Below are 27030 nucleotides of genomic sequence, written 5' to 3'. Positions count from 1 at the left end.
GTATTAAGGAGAGGTGGTGTAAACTTCCAAGGTTCCAAGCTCCGATGAAACACTGCAGAACATGAGCACAGATCACTCTAGCGACTCATTCTCTTCCTCCGATGTACTTCTCGGCGACTTCAACACTCTGATAGATTCTACAAGTCGGATAGCGTTGTAGTCATATATGCTTTGTAAAAAGTCTTTAAGTACCCACCATGGCGCAGAAATATCTGTCGTTGGCCCTGAGGGGTATCTGGGTCTGCATTTGGGTCGGGTTCCCGAAGTTCGAAGTTCGTCTCGACAAATACTTGAGATCCCTTCTTAAGCATGCGGAGGTAATTGTTCACGCCAGGGTTAAAGGACAGCACGGTATGCCATGTGGTTTTGGCCTCATTCCGTGCTGGAAATATGAAGTTGAGGCAAGTCCAAATCAGTGGTTAGGGGTACCTACAGCCAGACGCGTTGGGGGGCGGTGGTGGGTAGTTTGTCGTCGCTACGGTGTATCTAGCAATTGCATTATTCTGAGCAACGGTCTGGACGTGAACGACAATCAGAACATACTGAACATATTCCTTCTGACTTTTTGTAAAACGCAGCTCAGGATCTTTTCCCAGGCGCCCAATGAGAATTAATTTCGCAAGGTCTGCATTGCGCGAAGGAGTGGTCGAGAATGCCTGTGAATCAAACTAAGCCGCGTACTATTTGCCATCAAGAAACGACAGTACGCGAATAAAGCCCCTGGATGCGCCAATACGATGGTTGAGAGACAACATGAATGCAGCGCAGACAAAGACCAGTACCAATACCCGTAAGTTATCCCTATTGACTAGGAGCTTGTCCAAAACCCGTCGACTCGCCAGCGCGAAATGCTGAGTGCTCACGTGGTTGACGTGTTGGCGCCGGTAATCATAATGTAGATGACTTAAACGCTTAGTCGGTTAGATCATACCGCAGAATACCAACCTTGTAGTCCACTAGCCACAGAATTCTGTTGTAAAGGATTTACTATGTCTCGACACAGATTTGTACGGAATATTAATGTCCATGGTACGTGATCGACTCTATGACTCGATGTACAACGACCTGCATGCTGAAGTGCGTTGGACTCTCAGAAGAGCTTGAAGAAGATGTATTGTCGGATGGAGGTGATGATGAACTTTCTCCTGAGGAGCATGGTGCGAAAGTTGTGATGGGAGTCATTGATTTCACTAACAACAGACAGAGCATATGATGAATTGCCTTGAGCAAATCAGGGCCACAATAGGCACTGCAGAGCAATCAGGCATATCCGATACAGAAATACAAGACACTCTATACTATTATCAATATAACGTAGAGAGAAGCATAAACTGGTTGTACGGTAAGTTTTCCTCAAAATTCGTGCCTATAAGGAGCAGGCCGTGATATATGCTGTAGAAGAACAAGGACGGAAGAATGTGGCGAAAGAACGCAAGGGTGAGTCTGTGGTTGTTTTTCACAATTATTAGTTCTTTTTCCCTGCCTGCTGCATTTCGCGCTCTGCTATCATGCGGTCCCTCGTTCTGGTGTGGAAGTGAGAAGGTGCCGATTATTGTATCCTACGAGCATTCCCTGAGGCGTCGACATTCATTGCTTCCCTATATCCTTCTAGTGGAAAAACCTCTACCTCCACCCCCCTTGGATGAGGAGGATCCAGGCATCGGTTACCAGGCAAATCAGGAATATTTCGAGCCTCCTTCGAGCGGTTCAGGGAGGTCCAACATTCCACTTATAAGGCTAGCTCAGCCGCAGCCAGACGAGGTCTACGAGTATTCGGAATATGCTCCAACGCCATCGTTGCGGACACTGAGCACGATTTCGGAGAAGACTGAGCAAACGGATGATGTCGGGACTGTGACTCCTCGAACCCAACAACAGGAGCTCTCTAGCCTATCACGGACAGCTTCTTTTGCAAGTGCTACTACCGATTATGGCCGCGAAGTAATCGGTAAGTCTATCTACTATGTATTGATACATATTTTGATGTAGGTGGTGTACAGCCCGCCAGGAGGCAGACCCTAACGATGTTGTTCCATCACCCTCATCTTCAGCCCTTCAACGCCTTTCGTATCACGAACCCGCCCCGTCCCTGACGCCGTCGGCGTCCCGTACACCATCTTCTCAGCCATCACTGCGTTCAACCACTGCACCGGTACCACATATAGAGTCCATTCCCGACATCCCGTCTCTGCGGACAAAGAAATCAACCGTGCAGCCCGCTAGCGAGAAGAGATCAAAGTTATCGACTCTGGCGAGTTCAAGGTCTAGTACCCGATCATCTTTGAGTACCAGATCGGATGCTAGTGCTGCTGACACGGTATCGGATGCAACTGTTTACACTTATCCATTCCTCCGGCCCACTTCTGCGTCTATAATGTCATTTGATCGCGACTCCACTACGAGCGCATCGTCGATGTCATCACACGTCCGACGAGCCATACAAACGGCGCTTGAACTGGAGGCTGTAGATCGAGCTGAGAGTGTGGAACAATCTCGCGGTCGCTTGTCCCCGCCGATGGCTTTCCCCAAAAAAACGTCCTCAGTCGAGTCCCCTCAGCCGCTCGGTGCGGTTACTTCCCCCCCGCCCCCACGGTTAGCCGACCTCTCTCAGCAACCTGGGCCAACCAGTCTTTCGCAGGTTACAAAGTCTACCACCACCCAATCAGAGAAATTTCCCACTTCCCCCGAACTACCCAGGTCGACACCTCAACTGCTTAGCCCGACAAATCCTCTTCAGTCTCTCGCTCCCTCTGTTCCTCGTTTACCTTCTGCTAGCCCTCCGCGATCTGTTGCCTCGCCTCATGTCTCTGCTCCCGAGTTGCCGACCATTCCGAATGTCATGCGTATGCCTACGTCGCCACCATCGCAAGGCCGTCAACCCACTAAGCTTGCTATGCTTGCACAAGCGAAAGCTCAACAAGGCCGCTGGATCCCAAAGCCGAAAAAGACCGTTGACTCTGCTTCAGAACCCGCCCTCATATTACACAAGTCCCATACTCAGTATTTTGACCCGATTGCCAATGGACCTACTGCTACGACGGCGATCACCACGTCGTATCAGAGCCTCAGTAGTCTTCTCACACCTGCTCAATCCGCACTTCCACCATCTATTGTGCCTCCAGTGCGTAACACAACTGAGCAATCGATCAAGCCTACTCGCACCGGAAACGAGTCAAAGCAGTCTAAACTGGCAATGAAGAGCAAAACTGCTCTAAAGAAGCCTGAATTAGACACCAGTGCGAATGAGGCTCAGCCCGTGGTGCAACATCCGATGTTTGTGCCCCAGGGCTCTCGTACTCGTGCGTCGCCATCGGCCTTCGCTTCCCTTCTCACCGATGACGCGCCTCTGATTACGCTCGAAGAGAAAGGACATAGTTCAAAAGGGAAAGGAGTGGAAAGGAGTGGAGTTCATGTTGAGGACCTTCAATTGGCAACCACATCAGAGGGAAGTAAACCTCGTCGCCATTCTCATAGGAAACGAGATAGCGTTCTTCCGTCGGCTCCCGAGCTATCACCTACCAGCGGTTTTGCTTTCGACGTACCTAGTCCGGATGATGTCGTGTTCAATGCTCGTCGAGGAACATCGCTAGCGCCACGCTCCCTGACTGCATCTTCATCTGCTCCGCGTTTAAACCCTCCTGCAATTTCTTCTCATGCTACCCATGCTGTTGATGCTGTTGTTCTCTGACATGTACTGACCGTGTGCTAACTATCCTTATTGTATATGAATAAATATAGCTGCCAAAGAACGCGAAAAGGCTGCGAAGCTGGCGCAGAGTAAGCAAGGTTCGCCGGCAAAAGCAGGTTCGTCCGCTGGTAAAAAGGTAGCCAAGGAGACACCAGCCGCACCCAAGAAGGCTATAGGCGCCTCTGATGCCAGCCAGCTGGATCTATCCGCCCTGAATATCCGTCCGAAGGAAGAGCCGGTCCAAGAAGAGCCGCTTAAAGCAGCCATCGCGTTGGAAAAAGTCCTTGACGAAGTGAGAACGGTCTTACAGGCCCAGGAGAAAAATGAAAAACGAGCTTTAAGCCTGGTCGTCATTGGTGGGGTACATCTTGCAGTGACATTGTGACATTGCCTTATTCTTTATAGGCCATGTCGATGCTGGAAAGTCCACTCTTATGGGTAGATTGTTATATGAATTAGGACGGATAAATGAGAAGAAGCGTCTCGCAAATGAACGTGGCAGTAGCAAGGTAGGAAAGAGCAGCTTTAGCTGGGCCTGGGAGCTGGACGGAACAGCCGAAGAGCGGGAAAGGTCAATCGTTCCACTCTCATCAATTCAAGAACATTCACCTTCTTTTGGTTTGCTATCAGGGGTATTACCATGGACATCGCGCTCCAGTATTTGTCGACTCCGCATCGCGAGATTACAATTTTGGACGCCCCTGGCCATAAAGACTTCATACCCAACATGATATCCGGAGCTTCTCAGGCCGATAGCGCATTGCTTGTAGTCGATGCCGCCACAGGAGAGTTCGAAGCCGGATTCGAAAAAGGTGGTCAAACTCGAGAGCATCTCCTGCTTGTCAGAAGCCTAGGCGTTAGCCAGGTTGTTGTTGCCGTTAACAAATTGGACCAGGTGCTGCCGACTGCATGGATCCCGTGGCGAATAACCTGATCATTATAATAGGTACAATGGGAGAAATCCAGGTACGACGAGATATGCGACACTCTTAAACCATTCCTGCTTCAGTCCGGGTTCCATTCGTCTAAAACCAAGTTCGTTCCCGTCGGAGCGATGGCGGGAGTTAACCTCACGGCACGGGTGGGAACAGATTCTGAATTTCTCAATAAATGGTATACTGGCCCGACTTTAGTTGAGCTTCTGGGTGAGTATTGTAACAGCAGGACTGGTCCATATTTGACATTCCGTTCCAGACCGCCTGGATCCACCATCGCGTAACATCAGTGCTCCGTTGCGATTTCCCATTTCCAACGTCTTCAGGGAAGCTGGTTCCGGTATTGGTGTCTCTGGACGCGTCTGTGGCGGCGTCGCTCAAGTCGGCGAACTTTTGCGCATTCTCCCAGGAGATGGAACAACCTATATCAAATGTACGTTCAGAGGTGATCGAGTTATACATGCACTGACGATACGAACAAGCTATCTCAAATGACGACCAAAGCCTCCCATGGGTAGTGGACGGCTCCAACGTAATACTTTACCTAACATCTGTGGATCCTGTCCACCTCAGCATTGGTAGCGTGCTATGTCGGCCTAGTGATCTCATTTCGCTGGCCACGGTGTTCACGGCGAGAGTCATAATTTTCGACATTGATATCCCTATCACCGCCGGTGCTTCCGTACGTATCTGGAGTTGTGCTCTGTTCAATGAATATTCACATTTTACGACCGCAAGATTGAGCTATATCACTACTCTCGCGACGTTCCCGCATCGATCTCAAAGCTGATCTCGATCACGGATCGAGCAACTGGAAAAGTTATCCGGAAGAGCCCTCGGTTGGTTGGTGTGCTATGATATAGAATCAACACTGATCTTGAGTCGTATAGTGTTCTGACCAAAAATGCTTCTGCGGAAATACAGATCACACTTCGCAGCGGCTCAATGTCTGGCCCGTCAGCAAAGGCTTATCCAATTCCCATCGAACCATTTGCTATGAACAAGGACATGGGTAGAGTTCTCATCCGACGCGGCGGAGAAACGATAGGAGCCGGTCAGTACACTTTCGTTGACCCCGCCAGGCATGCCTTCTGACAGTCCACATAGGTATTGTTCTAGATGTCTTGGAGTGAGCGGCCAGTAGAAAGATTCTGTTGCGCGAACTCGATCAAAATTTTAAAGATGTAATATTTAGGCCGACATATACGGCTTGTCTGGGTGCCTTATGGTGTATAGGAAACTGTTCGTAACTAAATGAGAGTGCGCCGTACATGGGCCCTTCGCTTCATCTAGCTGAGAGCCGAGTGAGATTACCATATTTGGCAAGCCACAGCGATGTCGCTGACAGAGCCAAGTCAGACTGGGACTCTTTCGGCCGTGCCATGTCCTTGCTCCCAGACATAATTAACACTCGCCTCATCGCCAGTTGCATTCGCAACTCTGCCTCGCGTTGACCCGTGGCCCCGGAATGTCTCGAAGAGCAACCACCTCCACCGACTCTGACCGTGCCTTCGAGGCCTTGTACCATCCAGTTCCTCAGGCGCCACTGGCATCGGCTCCTGCTAGACCATCGCTTGAGACCACCTTGGATGGCGATGATGATGGGATTTCCGGTGGGCTTGATGGCAGTGCGATCTCAGTGGAAGCCGACGGGCGCATCCACTGGATACACTTCATACTTGGCTGCGCCGTGCTCCTGCCTTGGAACGGTGAGTGTATCGGTGCGTTCGCAAGGACTGAGGTGGCAACCTAACATTTTCACAGTCATGATCACTGCAACACCGTATTTTTTATCTCGTCTGGAGGGATCCTCTTTGAAGAGTTCGTTCAGCTCGTACCTGTCAACCACCTTCATGGTTTCCAACTTCAGTTTCTTGGCCCACGCGACGGCTACGGCTCAGCAGGTGAGCTTACTATCGGACATTGGAATAATTGTATATTGAGCGCATTCACTGCAGAGTTCCAACTCTCGTCGTGTTCTCTGGTCTCTCGCTGCACTGGCAATCTTATGCGCCACGCTCACACTTAGCACGTGGATGCACCCATCTCCGGGTCTCTTCTTCGCCTTCGTGCTCCTGAATGGGATGCTGCAAGCCGCCGCAGGTTCATATTTACAAACTGCCGTCGTTGCTGTCGCATCGCTATTCGGCCACAAGGCCATGCAGGCCGTCATGTCTGGCCAAGCCGCGGTCGGTGTAGTGGTCAGTGGGGTACAGGTATTGAGCGCAGCCGCATCCATGCGGAATGCATCTCCTTCCCCAGCGCCCTCTCTTGAAGCTTCAGCCTCGAGAACGCCGGAAGAAGTCTCTGCATCTCTATTCCTTGGATTGTCCACTATCTTCTTGATCATCACTCAAGGTGTGCACATGTGGATGATGAGCTTACCTGCATACAAGACACTATCATCATCCAGAGCTATATCTCGTATATCAGAGCCTCATAGCCTCGATGAAACTCAAATTCTGACTTCTGAGACGTCCGTGCACAAGAGTTTGAGCGGGAAAACCCAAATTGTCCGGATGGCCAAGCTCAACCTACCATACAACTTCGCTGTTGCTTATGTGTTTGCAATCACTCTCGTACGTGATCTTTTTAATATTACCTGCATCTTCCTGACGCTCGAAATTAGTCCGTATTCCCTCCGATCACTGTCTCTATTCAATCCACGAACCCTGCTATGCATCCGCTGCTGTTCAGTGCCATCCACTTCCTAATATACAATATCGGCGATTTCTTGGGCCGCTTCCTCTGCTCTATCCCGCGCCTCCTTGTCTGGTCCGCCAATCGACTCGTTGCAATTGCGCTCGCACGCACTCTGTTCATCCCACTGTTCTTAATGTGCAACGTCCAATGGTCGTCGCCCGTAGCGGTTGGCCCCATTATTACATCTGATGCGATGTTCATGCTCATTCTACTACTCTTCTCAACATCAAACGGATATGTGTCGAGCATGTGCATGATGTCTGCACCATCTGTGGCACATAACCCGCGTCTCAAGGGACGCACACAAGATGTGGATATTGCTGCCACAGTAGCGAGCTTCTGCTTAGTGGGTGGGTTGACCGTAGGGAGTATAGCGAGTTTCGCCGTTAGAGCCATGGTATGTGATTGTAATCCATTTAGAGATTAATACTTTTCTTCATGTCGGACTTGCATGGATCGAAGCTTTTATATCAAGCTCAATATTGAGACACGCTCAGAGTCACAACCTGGTCCGAGATAAATTCGAAATGAGTAGACACATGAAAACGTCGAGCGTGCGATAAGTTACTCAGAGAAAAGATATCACTTATCGGAACAAGTCGCAAAGTGAGAGCTTCTAGAGACCGAATCTGAAGTATGGGCAGGTCATGCAAAGGGTGGTGCACTTACCCGTCCCCTCTCTGGTGAGAGTAATTGTTCGTGCCGCTCGGATGCGATGGTCAAGTGATGCGGTCAGAAGCATTTTCGGAGCAGCACTAGCAACCCGCCCAGGTCACCAGAAAGGGTCACAAGCGTGATACTGTACCATTGTTCAGGAAAAGATTTGTGATATATCTTCCGGCGCAGGCTAGCGCTACTAGTGTACAACAGATCTATACAATTATTCACCCGTGGGCATCTGGTGTTGCATTGTTATTGATCATAATTTTTTGTGAAGGAGGTGACGACCACTTACATGAGAAAATGCATATATGAGCCACCTTCTACAAATCTGATTATTCAAGAACTGGGTGGCAGAGACACTTTAGGTGCACCAGGTAATCGTGGTGCGAGTTCTTTCGCCTGTGCAGCTTGCCTGCGTTTGCGATGCTCCGCCAGACGCAGTGCAAACATGTCGCGGTGAAGCGTGTACCGCTGGTGCGACGGCTTAGTTGCGGTTGTAGGCGTAGCAGAGCCCGAGGGTGGTGGGCTGGGCACCTTCGAACTGGCTGCTTTGGACCCCCCATCTTGATCTATCTTATCCTCTTTCTCCTTTGCATCGTCTGCTTTCTCTTTTTCCTTCTCTTTCTTCTCCTGCCTCTTCTTCTGACGCGCCTCCCATTCCTGCTTTACCGCAGCGATCTCGTCTGGTGTGAGACCCATCTTCGCACCGCCCGCTCCTACGCCATCATTTGTCTCGCCCACCAGGCTGGCAAAACCTGGATCCGAAAGATGGCCATCGCAAACATAGATAAAGTCCACAGTTTGTGCTGTGGCGAGCACGGTAGTTGTCGGCTTGTAGCAGATAAAGCAGGGTCGCGCGGTGGCGACGGCCTAGGGGGGTGGGCACGGAGCTGGATATGACAATTGGAGATGATCAGGATGAACTTACGCGTTTATAGTAGAGATTGGTGAAAGACATGGTGTCCAGTGACTATGTTTGCATGACCGGCTGAGCAATCTTGGTTGCCGCCCTCTGCGTACGCAGAGACACGGTGATCAAGTGATAAAGCCCCGGAAGATTAGGAGTCCCGCTCTTATAAGCCCTAGCTCGGCGCAGACGTCAGTGAGTCTCCCAGCCCACTCCTTTGTCTTTTGCTCCCATGTCCACCGCAGGAAAACCCATCAAGTGCAAAGCCGCTGTCTGCTGGGGCGCCGGCGAGCCCCTCAAGGTCGAGGAGGTCGAGGTCGCCCCTCCGGGCCCTCACGAAGTCCGCATCCACATCCTGCACACTGGTATGTTTTGCATATAGTCACTCCAAGATCTTGATCTTAGTTCACTCAGGTATTTGCCACACGGACGAGTACACTCGCAGTGGTAAGGACCCAGAGGTAGGAATTGCCGCTCTGATTTGTTATCGGCTTGACGAGGCATGTCCGATAAGGGTCTTTTCCCGGTTATTCTCGGCCACGAGGGTGGAGGAATCGTAAGTCCTGTTTCACTTCATTTCGCGATGCCAATCCACTCTCCTTCATAGGTCGAGTCCGTCGGCGAAGGTGTCACCAGCGTCTCCGTGGTATGTCGATCATACCTCCCGTACTTCCAGATCCACCGATCATCAATCCTTCATCCGTAGGGCGACCACGTTATTCCCCTTTACACTGCCGGTGAGAACCATCTACCGTACCAGCCGTCTGTGAAGCTTACGTTTAATATAGAATGCCGCGAGTGCAAGTTCTGCAAAAGCGGCAAGACTAACCTCTGTGGCAAAGGTTTAACATACATCCACTTTTTTTTTTCCAACGCTTATGTTTCATTAGTTCGCACCACGCAAGGCAAGGGTCTGATGCCAGATAACACAAGCCGTTTCACATGCAAAGGTCAAGCCATCCATCACTTCGTACGCCTATGTCTCCTTTCCTTGGCACATTACAATAAATGCTTCTCTGCCAGATGGGGACGTCTACGTTCTCGCAATACACTGTTGTCGCAGACGTGTCTGTTGTCGCCGTTAACCCCAAGGCACCTTTGGAGCGTGTCTGCCTGCTTGGGTGTGGTATCACCACCGCTTGGGGTGCGGTCGTAAAGCAGCCCGGGATCCGTAAGCATAGCTGTTGAGGTTATTTTAACACTGTTGCTGATTCACATAAATCAGCTGGATCTACAGTTGCTGTGTTCGGTTGTGGCGCGATCGGCCTTGGTGTCATTGCAACAGCTGCGCTTGTTAAGGCATCCCGCGTGTTCGCAATCGACACTAACCCTGGAAAAGAAGCCTGGGCTCGTAAATTCGGTGCGACTGATTTCATCAATCCGGCCCAGCTCCCGGAGGGGACGCGCATTCAAGACCATCTCGTCGAGATCACTGACGGTGGACTCGACTATACCTTTGATTGCACTGGTAATGTAAGTATACTCGACGCGTTGATCAGACCCTGCCTCTCAACTCGAAAAATGGCAGGTGCATGTAATGCGTGGTGCCCTTGAGGCCTGCCACAAAGGCTGGGGTGTTAGCACCATCATTGGTGTCGCCGCTGCCGGCCAGGAGATCTCTACGCGCCCGTGAGTTGTTGCTTGCAAGATCGCGCTGTACTCTTGTGTTCATCGCGATACTAGATTCCAACTCGTCACTGGCCGTACCTGGCGCGGAACCGCTTTCGGAGGTGTTAAGGGTCGCACAGAGCTCCCTGGCCTTGTTGAAGGTGTGTTTTGTCAGCCGTCTCGATTTCAAAGTGTCTCACAATTTTGTAGATTATCTCGAAGGCAAGGTCAAGGTCGATGAATATGTGACTCACCACCGGACATTGGCTGAAATCAATGCCGGCTTTGAGGATATGCATGTAAGTGGATAGGTATTCTCCCGTCATTCCCATTGTTGATGCTCTCGACTTTGTCAGGCTGGTGACTGCATTCGTTGTGTCGTCGACATGTCGTGAAGCATCCAGGAGTGTGTATAATGCTGTAGGATGTATTTGGAGGAAGGCAATCATACTGTTGTATCATGTAACGCAAGAAAAAATGACTGTCTGATCGCTGAAGATCTGTCTAACATCGAGTACGCGAAAGCCAAGAGTAAATGTGATTCCGAAACACTCGTCGTACAACGATAATCACACCGCTCTATCTATCAACAGGCGTGGCCTTTGTGTACCAGTCACCGCACACCAGAGTCCTGTCAAAGCAGCAAGAGCCTCCATTCGTCGAATTCCGCTTCGTCTCCACGCTACTTTTGTTGCAGCAAGCACACACAACAAGAACGAAATATCCAAGAAAAGTCTCCGCACCACAACGAACGTCGGCGAACGGCCTTGAGCATGTGCTAGGAGAGAAGCAATGAACTTGATCATTTCGGCTAGGCGAGCGAGGGGACGCAGGACAATCGACCACATGCCCATATCATCTATGTCCCAAAGCAATTCGCTGTCCTGTCCTGTAGCGCTCCAGCGGGGTGAACGTCGCCCTTGGCTGGACAGTGATGCGGTCGAACGATGAGCAAGCCCCTCAAGGGTCTCTATTCGTTCAGTGAGAGCGGCAATAGCAGTCTGCATGCTCTCTATAGCGCGCTCGATAGCTGGGCGCGACGCGGGGCGAGCTGGAGCGTTCGGGAAGCCGCTGTAAGGCCGCCGCTGCTGTTGGCTGGGTGCTCTGTAAGGGGGATGGGCGGGAGATGGATGCGTGGGATATGTGAGGTCAGAGGAGGACTGTCGGAACCGATCGTAAAGCGACGAAGTACTCTGCGGGTAACCAGACGAGACACCGGGTTCGGCGAAGGCAGATTCGGTCTGAAATGCTGGAAGAGGCTGCGATGTAGGCACGCTCGTGCTGCCAGGTGGGGAAGAGAGCATGATGGAGCCTGCTGTGGGAGTTCGGTATCGACGAGAAGACATAGACGACTGTGGACGGTTCATCTGACTCTGTGCGTATACAGACACGGGAGGGACACGGTCGTTTTCTTCACCGTCTGTACTGCTTTCACCTTCAGACAAGTCTTGAAAGGGTTGTGGGAACGACGATGGACCTCCTTGGTTGTTTCGTAAATGCGGGGGTAGCGGGCCCTCTTGAAAACGGGATATCGCATGGTCGTCAGAAGCAGTAGATCCGGATGAGCTTGATGCTCTAGATCTTGACAATGAGCCTGCAGTCAATGCAGGTAAGTCCATGGTACGACAGCAAAAGCGGGAGATGCGACATACCACTCATGACAAGATTCGAGGGGTCCCCTGTGTAAGATTCCAACTCCCGCACTAAGTCCATCGCTACTGTCTTATCGGAATACTTTCGCAACACCTGGCACCTGCCTCTCAGAGTGCATTTATATATAGGAGCTGCTCAGATATGTACCTTCAATAATGCATCCACGTATAGCCACTTGGACTCATATGAATCAAGGTCCTTATGCTTCGCCCATGCATCCCTGCATTCCGCCTCAGCGTAAGTACCATATGAGAACACCTCCATCGAATCAATATATCGCACCACTTGGCTCTTCCCAGCATGTCCCACACACTCGGACGGGGAGACTGGACGTTCCCCACGGTAGCTGCAACCCATCCAGCATGAAGTCAACTATTTTGAAAAGGGACATAAAGTGCAACCGGTGACACCTTGTTTGTATAAACTAGTCGCAGCAAGGTCAATACGCAGAACACTCTGAGTATAGGCAGTTTAGGCCACGCACCTGTACATCGTCAATTTTTCCTCGTATCCGGTCTGTATTGGTCCATTCTTCGGTAAACCCTGGACGATCTCCACAGCACGGTCAAACTGTGCGTCTATCAGCTCACGCGAGCTCATTGTAGAAAGCAATGCAGAAAGTATCAGGAGCGGACGAGACCAAGACGTTCCGTTTGGTGAAAGACAGCTGTGAACAGCGCTCCGGCGCAATATACCGATGTGCGTAGGCGAGAGACGCCTCTTGATCACAATTTCACACGAAGCTCGCACTTCATTTGAACACTGAACAAGTGCCCGATGGCTTCGAGCAGGTCAATCATAACATAAAATTGTAGTATATACCCTTCTTCTAAATTCGTCAGAAATGAAAAGACATGGATGGAAGAACAGCAACCCCGGAGCTCGCGGCTCAATAGCATGCATTTCGTTGAGCTCCGGCGAGCCCACTGACATTGATACGGAGCAACGCGAGTCATCGTATTGTAATGAGAATAGTCCAGAGCCCGTAGTGCAAACGAATGCCGACAAGTCATGAGGATGGGTAGTGTTGCTCTGGTGGTGTATTCGATGCACCTTCGGCCCACCTGTACTTCAGTCCTCCCGGAATTTTCTCTTCTCGTTCGCTCACCCTCTTCCCTATAGGACATATCAACAACAGGGTCATATTGCGAAAAAGCGTAGCTCTCTGGTTATCCAGGGCGCTTTTCATGGTTCATGCTCACCTCGCCATGTCAACACCCCCCAGACCTTTCCATGCGTTCCTTCAAGCTTCAATTTTGTCCTGGTCACTTCCCAGTAACAGTCAGATATCCCTTTCGCCGCCCACCGCGTCTGGTACACCCGCTGTCCTACCCCATCCTGAGGGTACCGAGACAGAACTTCATAGAGGTTACCTGGCCGGGATGAGAGTGACGGTGGTAGTTGTTTGGGCAGAAGTTTTCGAAGAGCGGTGGCAACAGTGGAGGACATCTAAGCACGGCCTGACACAGTTAGAAGACACACAACCTTTCGCAGTTGAAAAGAATACTTGCTCTTCGAATGGACGTCAATTATGTCTAGCCTGAGAGGATATATGTGAGGCGCTCGTCTCGCGGAGGTCTATGTTCAAGCTCCGCGACCTCCAAGCGCTACAGGCACTGATCTTCTGTCAAGTCGTCGCTCTTCATTTCTACATCCATCTGCTACAATGCGAATACACCCTTTACGTTCAATTTTGCGTTCTACTCGAAACTATCCTCATAGCACACTTATCAGCCGATTAAGCTCATCGCAATCTGGCCAGGGTAGTGTCAAGACTGACTTGTACGGCATACCCACACAGCCTACATGGTCGGTAAATGACCTCCTTTCTTCTTATCCTAAACCAAAAATCTCCGCATCTACGCTCCAACGTCTGCATGATTTATCAGCGTTAATCCCACCGGAAAAGGGTACAGCAGAACATGGCGCGCTAACTCGGGACATGGAGGAACTAGTCAGGCTCGTTGAAGCGGTCAAGCTGGTGGACACAAGCGAAGTTACAGAGGACGGTGGCGTACCGGATGGGAGAATATGGGCCGAAGAAATTGGCATTGAACTTGATGAGGGCGGTCCACCGATATCAAATACAGAGATTCAGGGTCGCGACTTGCAGAGTCACTCTGGAAGAGTGAGGAGTGGACTTTACATTGTCGATGCGAAAAAGCCAAAATAAGTGCCTTCGTGAGTGCGCTATGATGTGATGCCTGACAGATTTCGTGTATTAATGGACACTCCAAGCAATTGTTACGCTCTGTTTATCTGCTCTTAGGCGAGCGATTGCTGGCCATGGCTTGCAGTTACAGTCGATCCACGGAAGTAAGTGAATATCATTTTTCTTGAATTCACCCGTCTTACATATACAGATCTGACAAGATTCTACTAGTATTAACAGTAAACTTCGCTTCAAGAGTACGACCGGTGGGAATATAATATAGGCATAAGTCACCAGCTCAAAATGTCCTAAGTGGAACTATTCGTGCGACATTCAAGAGCATTGTGGCCACCGGTTGATCCAAATCCACCAACTCCGCGCAGCGTCTCATCCAAATCCTGTCATCTGAATCAGAAAAACGAAACATTATACGTGACCTGCACCCACCGTGACTTCGATAATTTCTGGTGTTACAATTCTCTCTAAAATGAGTTGAGCTATCCTGTCGCCTTCCTCGACTTACAATGAATATGCGTTGAATACATGGTAATTGCCAGTTGGTGAAAACGCGTACTTTGGAAATCCTTGTCTGATAGATTAAATAGGAGGACGAAGACAACACCCCGATAGTCGGCATCAATGACACCAGCGCCGCAGTCAATCATGAATTTCGACGCTGTCCACGTATTGGCGGCGAAGGAACGAGAAGTCCATAGGCTGAACATACCTAATCCACTTCGAGGCGCGACCCGGCCATACGTGCCTGCGGGCACGGCGATCGAGAGTTGAGTATCCACCAAAGCTTTGCCACGCGACGGAATGGTTTTTCTTTCCGCACTGCAATGAAAAAAACATCGAACAGAGCAAATACAATGTTTGGGATATTTTACCTGTATAAATCGTATCCCGCCGCGAGAGGAGACCCACGAGTTGGCAGCTTCGCTTTGTTCGAGAGGCGCTTGATGAGCAACCCGGAAACGGGAGCTTGTTTTGTAGTTGCTCGCTGTGGAATCTCATCCCCCTCGATATCGCAGAGCTTGCGTTTTGTAGTTGCTCGCTGTGGAATCTCATCCCCTTCGATGTCGCAGAGCTTGCGTTTCTTTTGCGGATAGTTGACCATGATGAGTTTTGATACAGTATAGGAGGGTTGGCTGCGGGTGGAACGGGACGCGACTCGTTTAAACATGTTGGCGGAGTTCATAACCGTGTCAACTCCGAAACGGTGTAAACAGGATACACATGACGCGCCGGGACGCGTTTGTTTAATCCGATCAATAATGAATCTTTCCCTTGCTGGGAGTCAGCTACCACTTACATCCTTCTTCCAACGAGGGGCCCAGACAAAGCAATCTATTAAGCGGAGGAGAAAGTCTGAAAATGCCGCTGGAGAGGAAGATTTATCCGGTCCCCCTAGAAAGAAAGGAAAGCAGAAAGAAAACGAACCTCTGAGCGTATTGCGAAAGAAGGCGAAGGATATAGGTGGGACTCACATAGATGCCCTCCTTCGTTCTCCTAGCGATGGAACAATCAATCAAAGCTCTCCCCACTATGGCCCTGTGCGTGTCGTAGAGGCAGACGGTCTGTTTTTTTGGTATCGATAGAAAAATTTAATCTAACGCCTAATATTCAGAAACAACGATCTCCGGGAACAATGCTGCTGTTGGAGAAAGGGATTGCAACTACGCTGCAAGAGAAGACAAAGCCACCAGTCTATCATCCATAGCCACTCCCGCGCGCCAGTCGAAAGGTGACCCTCGATTAGCAAGAGAGGCTCTCCCCACACCGCCGCCGACGAATGCAGTGAAATGTGCGAGTAGAGCATATAGTGACCAAAGTTCTCCTGCAACCCCCGATAAAAGTGCACTCGAACCACAAGTAAGCGCATCTATTGAAGGTGATGCGTCCCTCTCGCGACTTGTAGAGGAGCGGGGTCCTTCACCATGTACAGGTGTTACGATTACACTGTCCAAGAAGCTGCAGCTACAGCCCGTTCTGGGCCAGTTTACCTTCACACCCCAATCACCTTTGGCTCTTCCAGCTGCGTACAAAGGTGATGCCATGGGCTCCGCCCTTCTCACTCCGTCTCCGTCTCCAAGTCGTCCCGGATATCCGCTATATGCTCAGGATTTTTCATCGGTTTCACGGCCTGTTAAGGGCGAAGTCATACCATCATCACAGACGCAAGATCTGTCGTTAGTGTGTGCCTCATCGTCCATGGTACATCAAGTGCCTCTTCGAGGTCAAGGAGTTTTGGCGGTTAGCCATGCGCATGAAAAGGGCGACTTCGTTCCTAGCTCGCAAAATCAAGAGCTCGATCTCTACATCAAACCAGACGTCACGCCGACGGGATTGTGGCGGACAAGTAGTGAAGGTGTATCTACGTCTCAGTTCGGAGAAGAAGAGCTTTCAATCGAATCGGGCTCACCCGCCGTGTCGCAACAATGTCTTCGAAGCGGTCGTTTTAGTATTGGCGCTGACAATCGTGTGTGGCTCCCTGGAAAGACGTCGAAAAGTGTGATGAAATCCCCGGAACCCATTCCAAGCTCTCAGAGCCAGATTGAAAGGCCTCTTACAATTGATGCTGCTCACTGGACCGAGGATGTCTCTCCACAGCCCCCTGTGGATGAGGGAACATTATTTCACAACGAGACCCCTAGCGCTTCATACTCTCTAGCCAAAGACCCAGGATCTCCATGGTTAGTCAGAGTCCCCTATGAATGAAATGTTTCGCATCATACGAGTGTTTCTGTTGCAGTGACATAGATTACTCATCACCATTGGCACCATACGTTGACGAGCAACAGCCTGAAATAGAACAAATTTCTCCGGTGCATACACCCGCGGCATCTGGCGGAATAGACAGTCAGATCTTGACATCCCCGCTTCGTGCACCATCTTCCTATAGTGCCTCTTATCAAGACGATGAAGGTGGATATTCCCGAACCCCCACGCAGTTACGTATCTTTCGTGATATGTTCGATAGCCAACCCAGCTGGCTGGCGGACCAGGACAGCATAGGCTCACAAGCTCAAAGCGGTCAGGCCAATGAACGGGCCGATCCTCCCAACGTCCAGCTGCAGAATGATTCGCACCAAGGACATCATGTCGCCTCAGGGACAGAGCCAGGATCTGACAATAATACGATTGGTTTTCCTACCTGGCACCGTCTTGATTCACGCTTGGGGCGCGGAGATGATCCTGATTCGTTCGGAAGGCCTTATAGTTCGTCACCCGCTCGTCCAATGCGTGCTCTATCGCCATCTGAATGTGAACACCAACCCGTATCGCTGTCGTATCGTGAAGCTCTTGACAGCGATGAAATAGCAAGTGAAACGGCCCATTCGATGGACCCAATGAATGTCGGTACGTCATCCGAAATTTCGCAAGGTTCATCGCTTCCATCTGTAGCATTGGATTTCTTGGATATGCTCAGTCAGAGTTCTATTTAAGCTGACACAACTGTGTTGGATAAGTTCTGAGTGTCTCTTATATCAATCTCAAGCAATGTATATCTAGCCTTCAGCGGATAGGAAAACTATACCTTACTTTCTCTACTACTACTGAATATCGTAGAATTAACTGCATGATTGGTTTCCACGGAGACTATGTAACAGGATTGTTGTACAGAAGCTGTGGTCGGATTCAACCATCTATACATAGCGGATCGACTGAGATTTAGATGCTTTCAAGGTTATGCTCTAGCTTTCCGAGTCCGAGTCGTGGCGCCTGACAGATGATCGAGGAGTCTGAGCTGAATGCCATTTGGGACGAGCATTTGTTTGCAACTGTTGGCCAAAGCCCTCTCACTTCTTCCTAATTCGTCACCGTCGGAATCACTAAATGCCTACCGCAGATACTCGGTTTGCGACGGACAGTCGCTTCGCTGAATCACCAGAAGCCGGCCCTTCGAGTTCTGATGTTCGCCGTCACAGCGAAGATTTCAATGAAAGTGACAGCCGTTCAGAGAAAACGGATGACGAGGTCGAGGCGTCGGAAGTAGACGATGCCGATAGTCTTGGGAATGGAATGGACCCTGACGGGTTCGCTGGACCCTTACAAAAGGTCGTCAAGCCACTGACAGCTGAGGCACTCTCTGCGTTCAAGGCTGCTCAGGATAAAGCAGGTGTCGTCTATGTTTCGCGTATTCCACCTGGGATGCGACCCACGAAAGTGCGGCATATCATGAGTGAATACGGAGAAGTGGGTAGAGTATACCTTCAACAAGAAGGTATGTTACATTATGCATAAGGTCCACAATGGCTAATGGGCTGATGGTCAGATCCCAAGCGAGCATATTTGAGGCGTAAATACACGGCTACCAAGAAGGCTCATTTCACAGAGGGTTGGGTTGAATTCAAGGATAAAAAGGTAGCTCGTTCTGTCGCAGACATGTTGAATGCGCAACCTATTGGTGGGAAGAAGGGCACACGCTGGCGAGATGATGTGTGGACAATGAAGTATTTGCCTAAGTTCAAATGGAATATGCTTACAGAACAAATTGGTGAGACAACATTGGTTTATTGATGAATTCAGCGTTGCTCAGTCTGTTATCTCACTAGCTCATGAAGCTGCATTGCACGCCGCTCAATTGAGGGCAGAATTGTCGCAATCGCGGCGTGAACAGCGGGAATATTTGAAAAACGTTGAACTTGCTAGGGTCTTGGACAAACGCTCTGAAAGAAAGCGTAAGGCGCAGCCCGAAACTTCCGTGGAGGCTGCGGAAGGAATGACGCGTCCCCGAAAGAAGGGGAAGGATGAAAAAGAACAGAGCTCTACTCAAGTGAAGAAACAAAAACATACACACGGGGATTCTGGAGAGGGGGAGTTGGACAATGTATTACAAAGTATTTTCTAGTATCCGTAGTGTGCCATTATACAATCACAGGATAGACTCGTTGATTCGGACGTCGAGCGCTGAATTTCAACTTGAGGCTGAGTTTGAAATCGGACCATAGGGAACGCATTCCTGTTTTGCGTTCACCATCGCGAACACAGTGAGCCCGTCTCACCGAGCATCGAGAACGCCGTGCTCGTCGTGTGTCGCGTCTTCAGAGGTCTGTGCTTCCATCATGCTCGCCTACTCTCTCTCACAGCTATTGATGATCAGTCGTCGCGTTTCTCGTTCTCCTTTCTATCTCTCAGCTCGTCTCTCTGAATATGTCTGCTTGGTCTGGCGCTGCTTATCCTCCGCCTCCACCTCCGCGTGGACGTTCCCGCTCTCGTTCTCCATACCGCGGGTCCTATCCTCCCAGGCCGGCCTATCCTGAGCCGGGATATCCCCAGGATCCCTACCGTGCAGATTGGGAGGCTTATGACAGGGACAGAGCGTGGGCTAACTATGAGAGAGAGAGAGCTGCATATGAATACAGTCGGCGAGGGAGAAGTCGCAGTCCTCCCGCAGATGAAGGTACGTCTATGTTATGTTCACCTTGTCACTCTCTAATAACACCTTGTCCTCAGCCGGTAGGAAGCGCCGGCGCTCGCTGTCACCTTGGGAGCGGGATAGATACGAGCCCCGTCCCCGGTATGGTGATGATTATGGTTCGTATCACCTTCCTTGTTCTCATATTTCATCTCACCTTTTTACAGACACTCATTCTCGGGGCTATGGTTATGGCGGCTCACCACATCGTGGTCAATATCCACCACCTCCGTATGGCGGCACATTGCGTCGTGCTCCTCCGGATCCTCATACATTCGATTATGCTGCATCCCTAAAACAATATGCGGAGTGGTTCCGTTACTTCTATCCTCAGCAAGCAATCGAGGAGGACAATGCCGACAAAGCGGCGGAACAAGAAGCTGGGGATGGCTCAAAACCTCGCAACGGCATCAGGACTCGATGGGAAAAGTACAAGAAGGATTTCTCCGCACAACAGGTATGTATCTTATTACCATTCATTCTTCCTAATTCATCGTAATCTGTTCAGCTGCAACGGATGTTTGAACATCATCGCAAGTCACCATGGTTTTCCGAAAAATACGAACCTGCGCCTGAATATACTTCTTTGCGCACTCGGGTTCGTAAAGTGGGTTGGAGAGGCAGGATGGATGCGTTTCTGCTGGATTTGGAGACAGGCAAGTTTGATCCTGACTTGAACGAGCCAGAGCCAGATGTGGCCTCGCCTACCAAGGACAGTGCCCCGAGTGGAGATACTACCTCCAACGCTGTGGATGCGAGTAGCACCCAAGCGGGCCATGTAGAGGAGCAGAAACCCGCCATCAATGCTGGCGGCGGCGATGACGATATGCAATTCAATGTTGAAGCCGAGGATGAAGGCGGAGACAACGAAGCCAATCGTCTCGACACCAATGGCAAAGCTTCGTCCGACCCGAAGCGTAATAGCCGAGGCGAGGAGGTCTCAGTATTGCCTGAGGGTAATCAAGTTATGATTCGTACTATCCCTCCTGACATCGGTCGCATGAAACTGGAAGACGTAAGTGCTTTGCCCTTGTGCTTCACGGGTCAGTCTCTGACTATGACCTTAGTCATGTGGGAAGATACCTGGGTTTGTCTATCTGGCACTGGGTGATCCCCTTCAGAAGAGGAATTACTATCGTGCTGGTTGGCTCAAGTTCCGTGATGATGCCGACATGGCAACAATCATGGCTGAGCTATCGGATAAAAAGGTGGGATAGACGGCTACAATCATGCAGAGAATTTACTGAATCTGGTCCAGATTGAAGGCTTCAAGCTTCATGTCGCTCACATCACCAAGCCGTTTGTATCAAGGGTCCGCTATGCACCAGAAGTCGCCAGCAAGCCAGACAGGATGAGTAAAGATCTTGCTAACGTCAAGATACTTGCTGCCATCCTTGAGGAAGAATGCGCTAGTCTGCGCAAAGTCAAGATTGAACAGAAGGAACCTAATGCTGACGTTTCTGCTGATGGTGATGCCGCTATGGCTGATGGTTTGAGTACCGAAGATGAGGACCCAGAACCAAAGGAGCGAGGGAGTGATGCTGTTGAGAGACGAATCGAGAAAGTGATGGCCGATATGCGAGACCAGGGTTTGATAGATGCAGCTGATGAGAGGGTGTTGGAGGCGAAGAAGGTAGCGTCTTTCTATAATACATTGCTCATTGGCTGAAACGCACTGACCAACCTCCCAGACGGTAGTGTCGCTCGACTTGTACCTTGCCTACCTGCGTGCTGCATTTCACACATGCTATTACTGCGCAGTTGTTACCGATCACTTAGAGGAATTACAGCGCAAGTGTGTGAAGCATGTAAGGAAGCCCATGTCGAAAGCCTTGCTGCAAGAGGTGAAGGCGGCTGAGGCCCAGAAAGCTGAGAGAGAACTGAAAGTTGAAGGAGCATTAGACGACGAGAAGCTGAAGGAGAAAGAGAAAGATGCCCCAGTCAAGGAAAAGTCTGAGAACAGGGATTGGAAGCGGAATGGTATGCTTCTACATTCCACTCGGAACGTTGTGATGCTTGACGATACCACGCAGACGAACGATGGCTCGAGTGGCTTGATTCTAAGGTCGCGCTGCTCATCAATCGTGCCGGCGTGGACCCACGGGACTACGGCGGCAAGAGCTACGAAGAGTAGGTTTTCTGCTTGCTCTGGCTATTGACTGTCTGAATCACCCTGCAGGGAACTGTCCAAAGCAGCTGAGCCTTTCATGAAGCAAGAAGACGAGGGTAAATACAGGTGTAAGACATGCCAGAAGCTGTTCAAAGCCACGTCGTTCGTGGAGAAGCATATTGCCAACAAGCATCCCGAACTCGTCAAGCATCTGGAAGAGGTACGGAGAATTTTCATTCGTAGAGGCATGTGTTTTGATGACATTGTTGCCTTTACAATAGATACCTTACTTCAATAACTTTGCGCTGGATCCTCATCGGATTCAGCCCTTTGCGCACCCGCCTCCTTTAGTAGGCAACAGTCAAGCGCCGCCGCCTCAAGCCTATGGTCTGCAAGGGCCTGCTTACGCTCCTCCATCCGACTATGGGCGTCCTGCTGCTTACCAGGGATCATACGGAGGATATCCTCCATACGCTAACGGTAATTACTGGGATCCTTACGCGTACCCATATCACCCTGGCGCATATCCTCCGCCACGGAAGGATGAGGGTGTGACAGCTCGGCGGCTCAGCGATCGCATTAGCGGGTATGCCCCTGGATACGAACAGAACGTGGAGCCGCCTCCTGTCCCGGCCTCAGCCGGTCTGCCTGCCAAGCCTGTAGCGACACTTGAGCCAGGACCTGGTGGCAGAAGAGGGGGGCGGGGAGGTGCAAGTGGGCCTCCTCCGCCGCCGCCGCCGGATGCGAAAGAAGATCCCAGGGCGTCCGCAGGAAAAAAGGTCAGTTACCACGACATGGATCTGGTGGCCGAGGGAGACGTGGAGCTTCAGTACTAGGCTATGTAAAGCCGTATGTCCAACTAATACTGTGATGTCGCTTGTTATAATGGTATTCCTCATGTTGTGCGCGTGGAGCGCTTCACGGTGATGTGTGTTGGCGGCGTTGACCAATGGTGAGATGAGCAGATGCCGTCGTCGTATCTGGCGAGGCTGGCTCGTCCGGCGTGCCGCTTGTTATGGGGACGACCCAGACTGCTCTGGACAAACGAGGCGCTGCGCGAGAGGCCCAGCTTGTAATGGAATATGACTGATGCGAGGGTCGTCCGCCTGTGCACTCTCAGGCCAGTAAGCATGGGCACGGAGGGGGAGACGAGCCAAGCGACGCTCTGCTGCAGACCACAACGGTGGGCGTCGACAATTGTCCAGGAATCTGGCGTGAATCTCAAGCGCAGGCTTATTTGACGCTGTTTGTCGTGTTCCCGTCCTGGCCCTCGCGCGCACAGCGACTGCTCGCCGCCAGTCCGACTGGCCTCGTCGCCACCCTCCCCTCCTCTCCCCTTCCCTCTCTCCCTCTCTCCCTCTCTCCTCCCCTCCTCCTGGTCTGTCGGCTCGACGGTCGGCCACCAATCTACCGCTGCGGACGGTAGCTCCTCCGGCCATACGCGATGTCTGGGACAAGACTGCATTCTGTGCGCCTTCCGTCCGTCATTGCGAGTCAAGCGGTCGACGAAGAGGCCCCGGGCGACAGTCCTGTCGTAGTGGACCTGCCCCCCTCCAGCAAATTTGGCTTCGCATGGCCCACCGATCCCCCTCCCCCTGTGGGCGTCCCGCTCGCGACCGAGCGATCCACGGGTGTTTCGTTGAGTTCTTCCGAGGGGGAGACGGACATGTCAGAGGAGGAGCCCAGTCGTCCCACCAGGAGGAGCACGCGAACCGGCGAGAGCGATGAATCCGACTTTGTGACTCCCACTAATCTCATGGACTCCGACCAGAATCCCCTCGACCAGAGCGACCACCTCCGCCCTGTTCCCCGACTGTCCCGCGCGTTCTCCATGCCTCTGCCGTCGCAGCTAGGATCGCTCATGAACCCCAGACGAACTGCATATTCCCCGTCCAACGACAACACATCGTCCGCCATCCAGCTGCCCGCGGAACTCGGGCATTTTCATGAGCTTTCTCTCGAGCTGGCTGACTCTGTGCAAATGATAATCCAGACTTTGCTCCAGTTGTCGCCTCCGCAGGTCCTCGATCCCGCGAAGGAGCAGTTCTCCGCTTGTTCGCTTTCCATTCCTACTCCCTCAGTTTCGGCCATGTTCACGTCCATGAAGAACTTGAACTACATGTCCGCGCACATGTCAGTGCTCAGCCTCGACCTCCCGCTCCAGAAGCCGGTTAATCATAGGGGGCACTCTCCAACGCCGGTCGTGGAGAACGACTTTGATGTTGGCGAGATGTTGCAGAGTGTGGGGGATGTCTTGAGCGGGCTAGCTGCGCAAGCCGATGTGGACATTGTTTTGTTTCACGGGGATCTAGGAATGAAGCACGTCGCTCTGAGGGGGGACGAGAGTGGCATCTCATACACGTTATCGCATGTAAGTTGCAGAGACTCATTGGCGGCACTCGCGTTGACGTAGCTTCTAGGTCGTCCGTCAAATTATTGCCACTGCGCAAGCAGGAGATACCATTGAAATTGGCCTATTTATTGAACCGGCTTTGGCCGCTGGGGACGAACCGGGTGTGGCGAACAGTGACCCAGTGACCCGCTCTTCGTCGCCTGCACATGATTACGACGGTCCGCTACGGTGTACCTTTCATATAACCCACAGATTTGCCTCGTCAGATGCGTCTGGCGCAGAATTGGTCGACGGTGACCGTGGTTTCACATCTTCTCCTATATCTGCGCTCCGTCCGGAGCCTTCACTGAAGACCCTGTTTTTACGGCGATTGCTTCGCCATGTAGGTGCGAGTTTGGAAACTGACGTCCCTCCACGAGGTCTCTCTTCCGGGCGCCCCTGCAATTTACATATCACGTTGGATCGTGGCCTGCCGTCGGTTGTAGACCCCACTGTCAGTATCTCTCCAGACGACGGGGCTTATGCGGGCAACCCGGAGGTCAAGATATCACAAGAGCCTACGCTGGACCAATTGTCGCAATTTGCAGAGTCCCTGAAGGGAAGAAAAGTGACCCTTTTCGCTCACTCCAAGGGCGCTTTTGCTCAACATCTCACAAGCTATCTTACTGCTTGGGGTATGGATGTTAGCCATGTCTCCACCGAACCAAACGCTGATTCATCGACCGAGAGCGTCGAGGGTAGTTCAGATACGACGACTACTTCGGGCGAAACTCTTCCGTACGATCAGACCACAGGTCCATCTGCTGGGGCTTCTACTAGCGCGGAGGCAGTATCGTTTTGTATCATCGATGATGATGTTTCCATCTTGCGGGCCAAACTGCAGAAAATTCGAGCGGCATATGCGTATCCGCTCACTCTGAGCTCAAGAAAGCGACCATCACTGGCGGCCAACCACCGTCCACGCTCTTCGCCTCAGGTTGCTCGTGTTATGGGTTTGACACCATTCGCTGCCCCACCTGCCCCACCTCCCGTCGTTGTTCATTTCACTTCTCTGTCTAATTTCAAACTCGTGAAGGATGCCGTACAATCCATCCTTGCACCAGGCTTCAGTAATTCATCTAGGATGCCTGAGGTCATTGTGATTCCAAAACCCGCTGGTCCGCGTCGTGTACTGACGGCATTACACACGGCCATCACCAGACCCGTCGTGGACCCATTTTTCTATCCAACCGCTACCTCACCTGTCAGCCCAGGTCTCACGCCGTTCTTCGGTCTTTCAAACGCTGCCAGATCGCCCGGTGCGCGCTCGACGACCAGCGTCCGCTCGGACAAGTCGGCAAAATCGCCGAAGGATTACGCTCCTTCATCTCCACGGGGAGTGGCAGATTCTATGGAGTATTTTTCGGATGCAGCGGCCAAGCTAGGAGCGACGCCTGCCTCGGGGCTGGTGATCCAAAGTCCGGACGGCCAGCCGGCAGGGATTTATTTCCACCCTAAGGCAAAAGGCCAGCGCAGTAATGTACCCACGCCTCAGCCTGATCACCCAGGCCGGGCGCGAGGATCGTCGTTCCGTCGCGCATCCGACCACGAGACCAAGAGTGGCGGTCTGACGGTGAGTCCTGTCGAAAGCATGCGCCGCAGCTCGCGCCCGCCGGCGTCGCCCAGCGCAGAGGGCAGCCCGGAGGCAGGCCTGGTGGAGCTTCCTCCCGCGAAGGGGAAAGGCCGCCAGGCCGCGCCGAACGATGGGATCACGCCGCTGCCCCCGAGCGAGAGCCCGATATCTGCGGGCATGACGGAGTCGCCGACGGGGGAGTCGAGCGGGTCGGGATTGCCACGGACGGCTTCGCGGAAACACGGGCATGTAGAGTCGATACACAAGCAGCAGAATTCGGACCCGCCCACGTCGCCGTCGCGGGCCACGGCCGGGCGGCGGTTCAGACGGCCGCACCTGGAGAGCCAGGCGTCGGCACCGGCAGGGACGCAGAAGAGAGGGGAGGCGTCTGGGGCGGGGATCGTGCCGCCCATCAGCGTTCTCATTGTGGATGGTGCGTTTTCTATGTGGCTCTTCGCGCTTCGCTGTAATCACCGCGCTTCGACGCAGATAACCCGATCAACCAGACCATCCTGTCCACGTTCATGAAAAAGAAGAAGATCAAGTTTGACGTGGCGAAGAACGGGGAGGAGGCGGTGACGAAGTGGCAGACCGGGAGCTTTCATCTTATTCTGGTGGGTTTGTCATTGGACGGTGGGGTGGCTCCGCGATGACGCTGTCTTGCGCAGATGGACATACAGATGCCAGTGATGGACGGGATCGAGGCCACGAAAGAGATCAGGCGGGTGGAGAAGATGAATGCGATGGGCGGGTTCCCGACGACGCCGCAGTCGGAGGGGCAGCAGACACCGTCGGAGGCGTCTGTGGGGGACTCGCGGTCGTCGACGACGTCGACGCCTCCGTACCGGTCGTCGGTGATCATTGTCGCGTTGACGGCGTCGTCGCTGCAGAGTGACCGGGTTGCGGCGCTTGCGGCGGGGTGCAACGATTTTTTGACGAAGCCGGTGTCGCTGCATTGGCTGAACAGCAAGATCATCGAGTGGGGGTCGATCAAGGCACTGCAGATGTGGGCGGACATCCGGCCGGAGGTGGTGAAGAGTATTTCGACGGGGCAGGCGGTGCAGGCGCAACATGTCGCGCGACGGCTGCACGTCCCGGAGGGCCGGACACCGACGGACTCGCGGAGCCGGGCGTCGTCTGTTTCGCGGAAGCAAATCAGTGCGGAGAGCGCTGCGGCAACGCTGGCGCGGGGCGGGGAGCGGACGGTGACGCCGAGCACGCCAG

At 52.0% G+C, this 27030-nt stretch overlaps 9 protein-coding genes across 9 annotated transcripts; 5 read left to right on the top strand and 4 right to left on the bottom strand.

Annotated features, from left to right (window-relative positions):
• Positions 1-72: 72 nt before the first annotated feature.
• On the bottom strand, positions 73-755 carry FIBRA_05504 (uncharacterized protein; the record flags this gene model as incomplete). The annotated part of the gene is made up of 5 exons (XM_012327267.1): positions 73-137; positions 197-382; positions 434-486; positions 544-656; positions 708-755. 5 exons carry the CDS (start codon positions 753-755, stop codon positions 73-75), a joined length of 465 nt encoding a protein of 154 aa, XP_012182657.1.
• A 234-nt stretch (positions 756-989) lies between these two features.
• On the top strand, positions 990-5756 carry FIBRA_05503 (uncharacterized protein; the record flags this gene model as incomplete). Its single annotated transcript, XM_012327266.1, has 15 exons — positions 990-1029; positions 1095-1157; positions 1205-1342; positions 1399-1437; positions 1613-1948; positions 2001-3626; positions 3739-4044; positions 4094-4259; positions 4319-4583; positions 4635-4833; positions 4883-5056; positions 5106-5305; positions 5362-5462; positions 5514-5677; positions 5731-5756. 15 exons carry the CDS (start codon positions 990-992, stop codon positions 5754-5756), a joined length of 3843 nt encoding a protein of 1280 aa, XP_012182656.1.
• A 335-nt stretch (positions 5757-6091) lies between these two features.
• FIBRA_05502 (uncharacterized protein) lies at positions 6092-7753 on the top strand (the record flags this gene model as incomplete). Its single annotated transcript, XM_012327265.1, has 4 exons — positions 6092-6332; positions 6388-6527; positions 6582-7202; positions 7253-7753. 4 exons carry the CDS (start codon positions 6092-6094, stop codon positions 7751-7753), a joined length of 1503 nt encoding a protein of 500 aa, XP_012182655.1.
• Positions 7754-8325: 572 nt separating this feature from the next.
• Positions 8326-8947, bottom strand: FIBRA_05501 (uncharacterized protein; the record flags this gene model as incomplete). The annotated part of the gene is made up of 2 exons (XM_012327264.1): positions 8326-8859; positions 8918-8947. 2 exons carry the CDS (start codon positions 8945-8947, stop codon positions 8326-8328), a joined length of 564 nt encoding a protein of 187 aa, XP_012182654.1.
• Positions 8948-9128: 181 nt separating this feature from the next.
• FIBRA_05500 (uncharacterized protein) lies at positions 9129-10899 on the top strand (the record flags this gene model as incomplete). The annotated part of the gene is made up of 13 exons (XM_012327263.1): positions 9129-9261; positions 9311-9357; positions 9411-9452; positions 9504-9542; positions 9603-9633; positions 9685-9738; positions 9787-9866; positions 9920-10067; positions 10122-10369; positions 10425-10525; positions 10580-10665; positions 10715-10803; positions 10861-10899. 13 exons carry the CDS (start codon positions 9129-9131, stop codon positions 10897-10899), a joined length of 1137 nt encoding a protein of 378 aa, XP_012182653.1.
• A 174-nt stretch (positions 10900-11073) lies between these two features.
• On the bottom strand, positions 11074-12421 carry FIBRA_05499 (uncharacterized protein; the record flags this gene model as incomplete). The annotated part of the gene is made up of 3 exons (XM_012327262.1): positions 11074-12098; positions 12157-12250; positions 12305-12421. 3 exons carry the CDS (start codon positions 12419-12421, stop codon positions 11074-11076), a joined length of 1236 nt encoding a protein of 411 aa, XP_012182652.1.
• A 2196-nt stretch (positions 12422-14617) lies between these two features.
• Positions 14618-15429, bottom strand: FIBRA_05498 (uncharacterized protein; the record flags this gene model as incomplete). Its single annotated transcript, XM_012327261.1, has 5 exons — positions 14618-14707; positions 14757-14827; positions 14884-14985; positions 15037-15146; positions 15200-15429. 5 exons carry the CDS (start codon positions 15427-15429, stop codon positions 14618-14620), a joined length of 603 nt encoding a protein of 200 aa, XP_012182651.1.
• A 157-nt stretch (positions 15430-15586) lies between these two features.
• On the top strand, positions 15587-22677 carry FIBRA_05497 (uncharacterized protein; the record flags this gene model as incomplete). The annotated part of the gene is made up of 17 exons (XM_012327260.1): positions 15587-15887; positions 15940-17005; positions 17065-17672; positions 18163-18537; positions 18589-18810; positions 18869-19153; positions 19265-19363; positions 19417-19716; positions 19770-19850; positions 19899-20188; positions 20240-20746; positions 20799-20939; positions 20990-21364; positions 21423-21711; positions 21765-21861; positions 21911-22061; positions 22123-22677. The coding sequence occupies 17 exons, from the start codon at positions 15587-15589 to the stop codon at positions 22675-22677; spliced, it is 5742 nt and encodes a 1913-aa protein (XP_012182650.1).
• A 608-nt stretch (positions 22678-23285) lies between these two features.
• FIBRA_05496 (uncharacterized protein) lies at positions 23286-27015 on the top strand (the record flags this gene model as incomplete). The annotated part of the gene is made up of 5 exons (XM_012327259.1): positions 23286-24212; positions 24262-26239; positions 26296-26420; positions 26475-26941; positions 27006-27015. 5 exons carry the CDS (start codon positions 23286-23288, stop codon positions 27013-27015), a joined length of 3507 nt encoding a protein of 1168 aa, XP_012182649.1.
• Positions 27016-27030: the final 15 nt, after the last annotated feature.

This window comes from Fibroporia radiculosa (genome assembly GCF_000313525.1).
Source record: "Fibroporia radiculosa TFFH 294 genomic supercontigs, scaffold4635, whole genome shotgun sequence".
Classification (NCBI taxonomy): Eukaryota; Fungi; Basidiomycota; class Agaricomycetes; order Polyporales; family Fibroporiaceae; genus Fibroporia; species Fibroporia radiculosa.
This window is presented reverse-complemented; position numbering and strand designations above follow the sequence as displayed.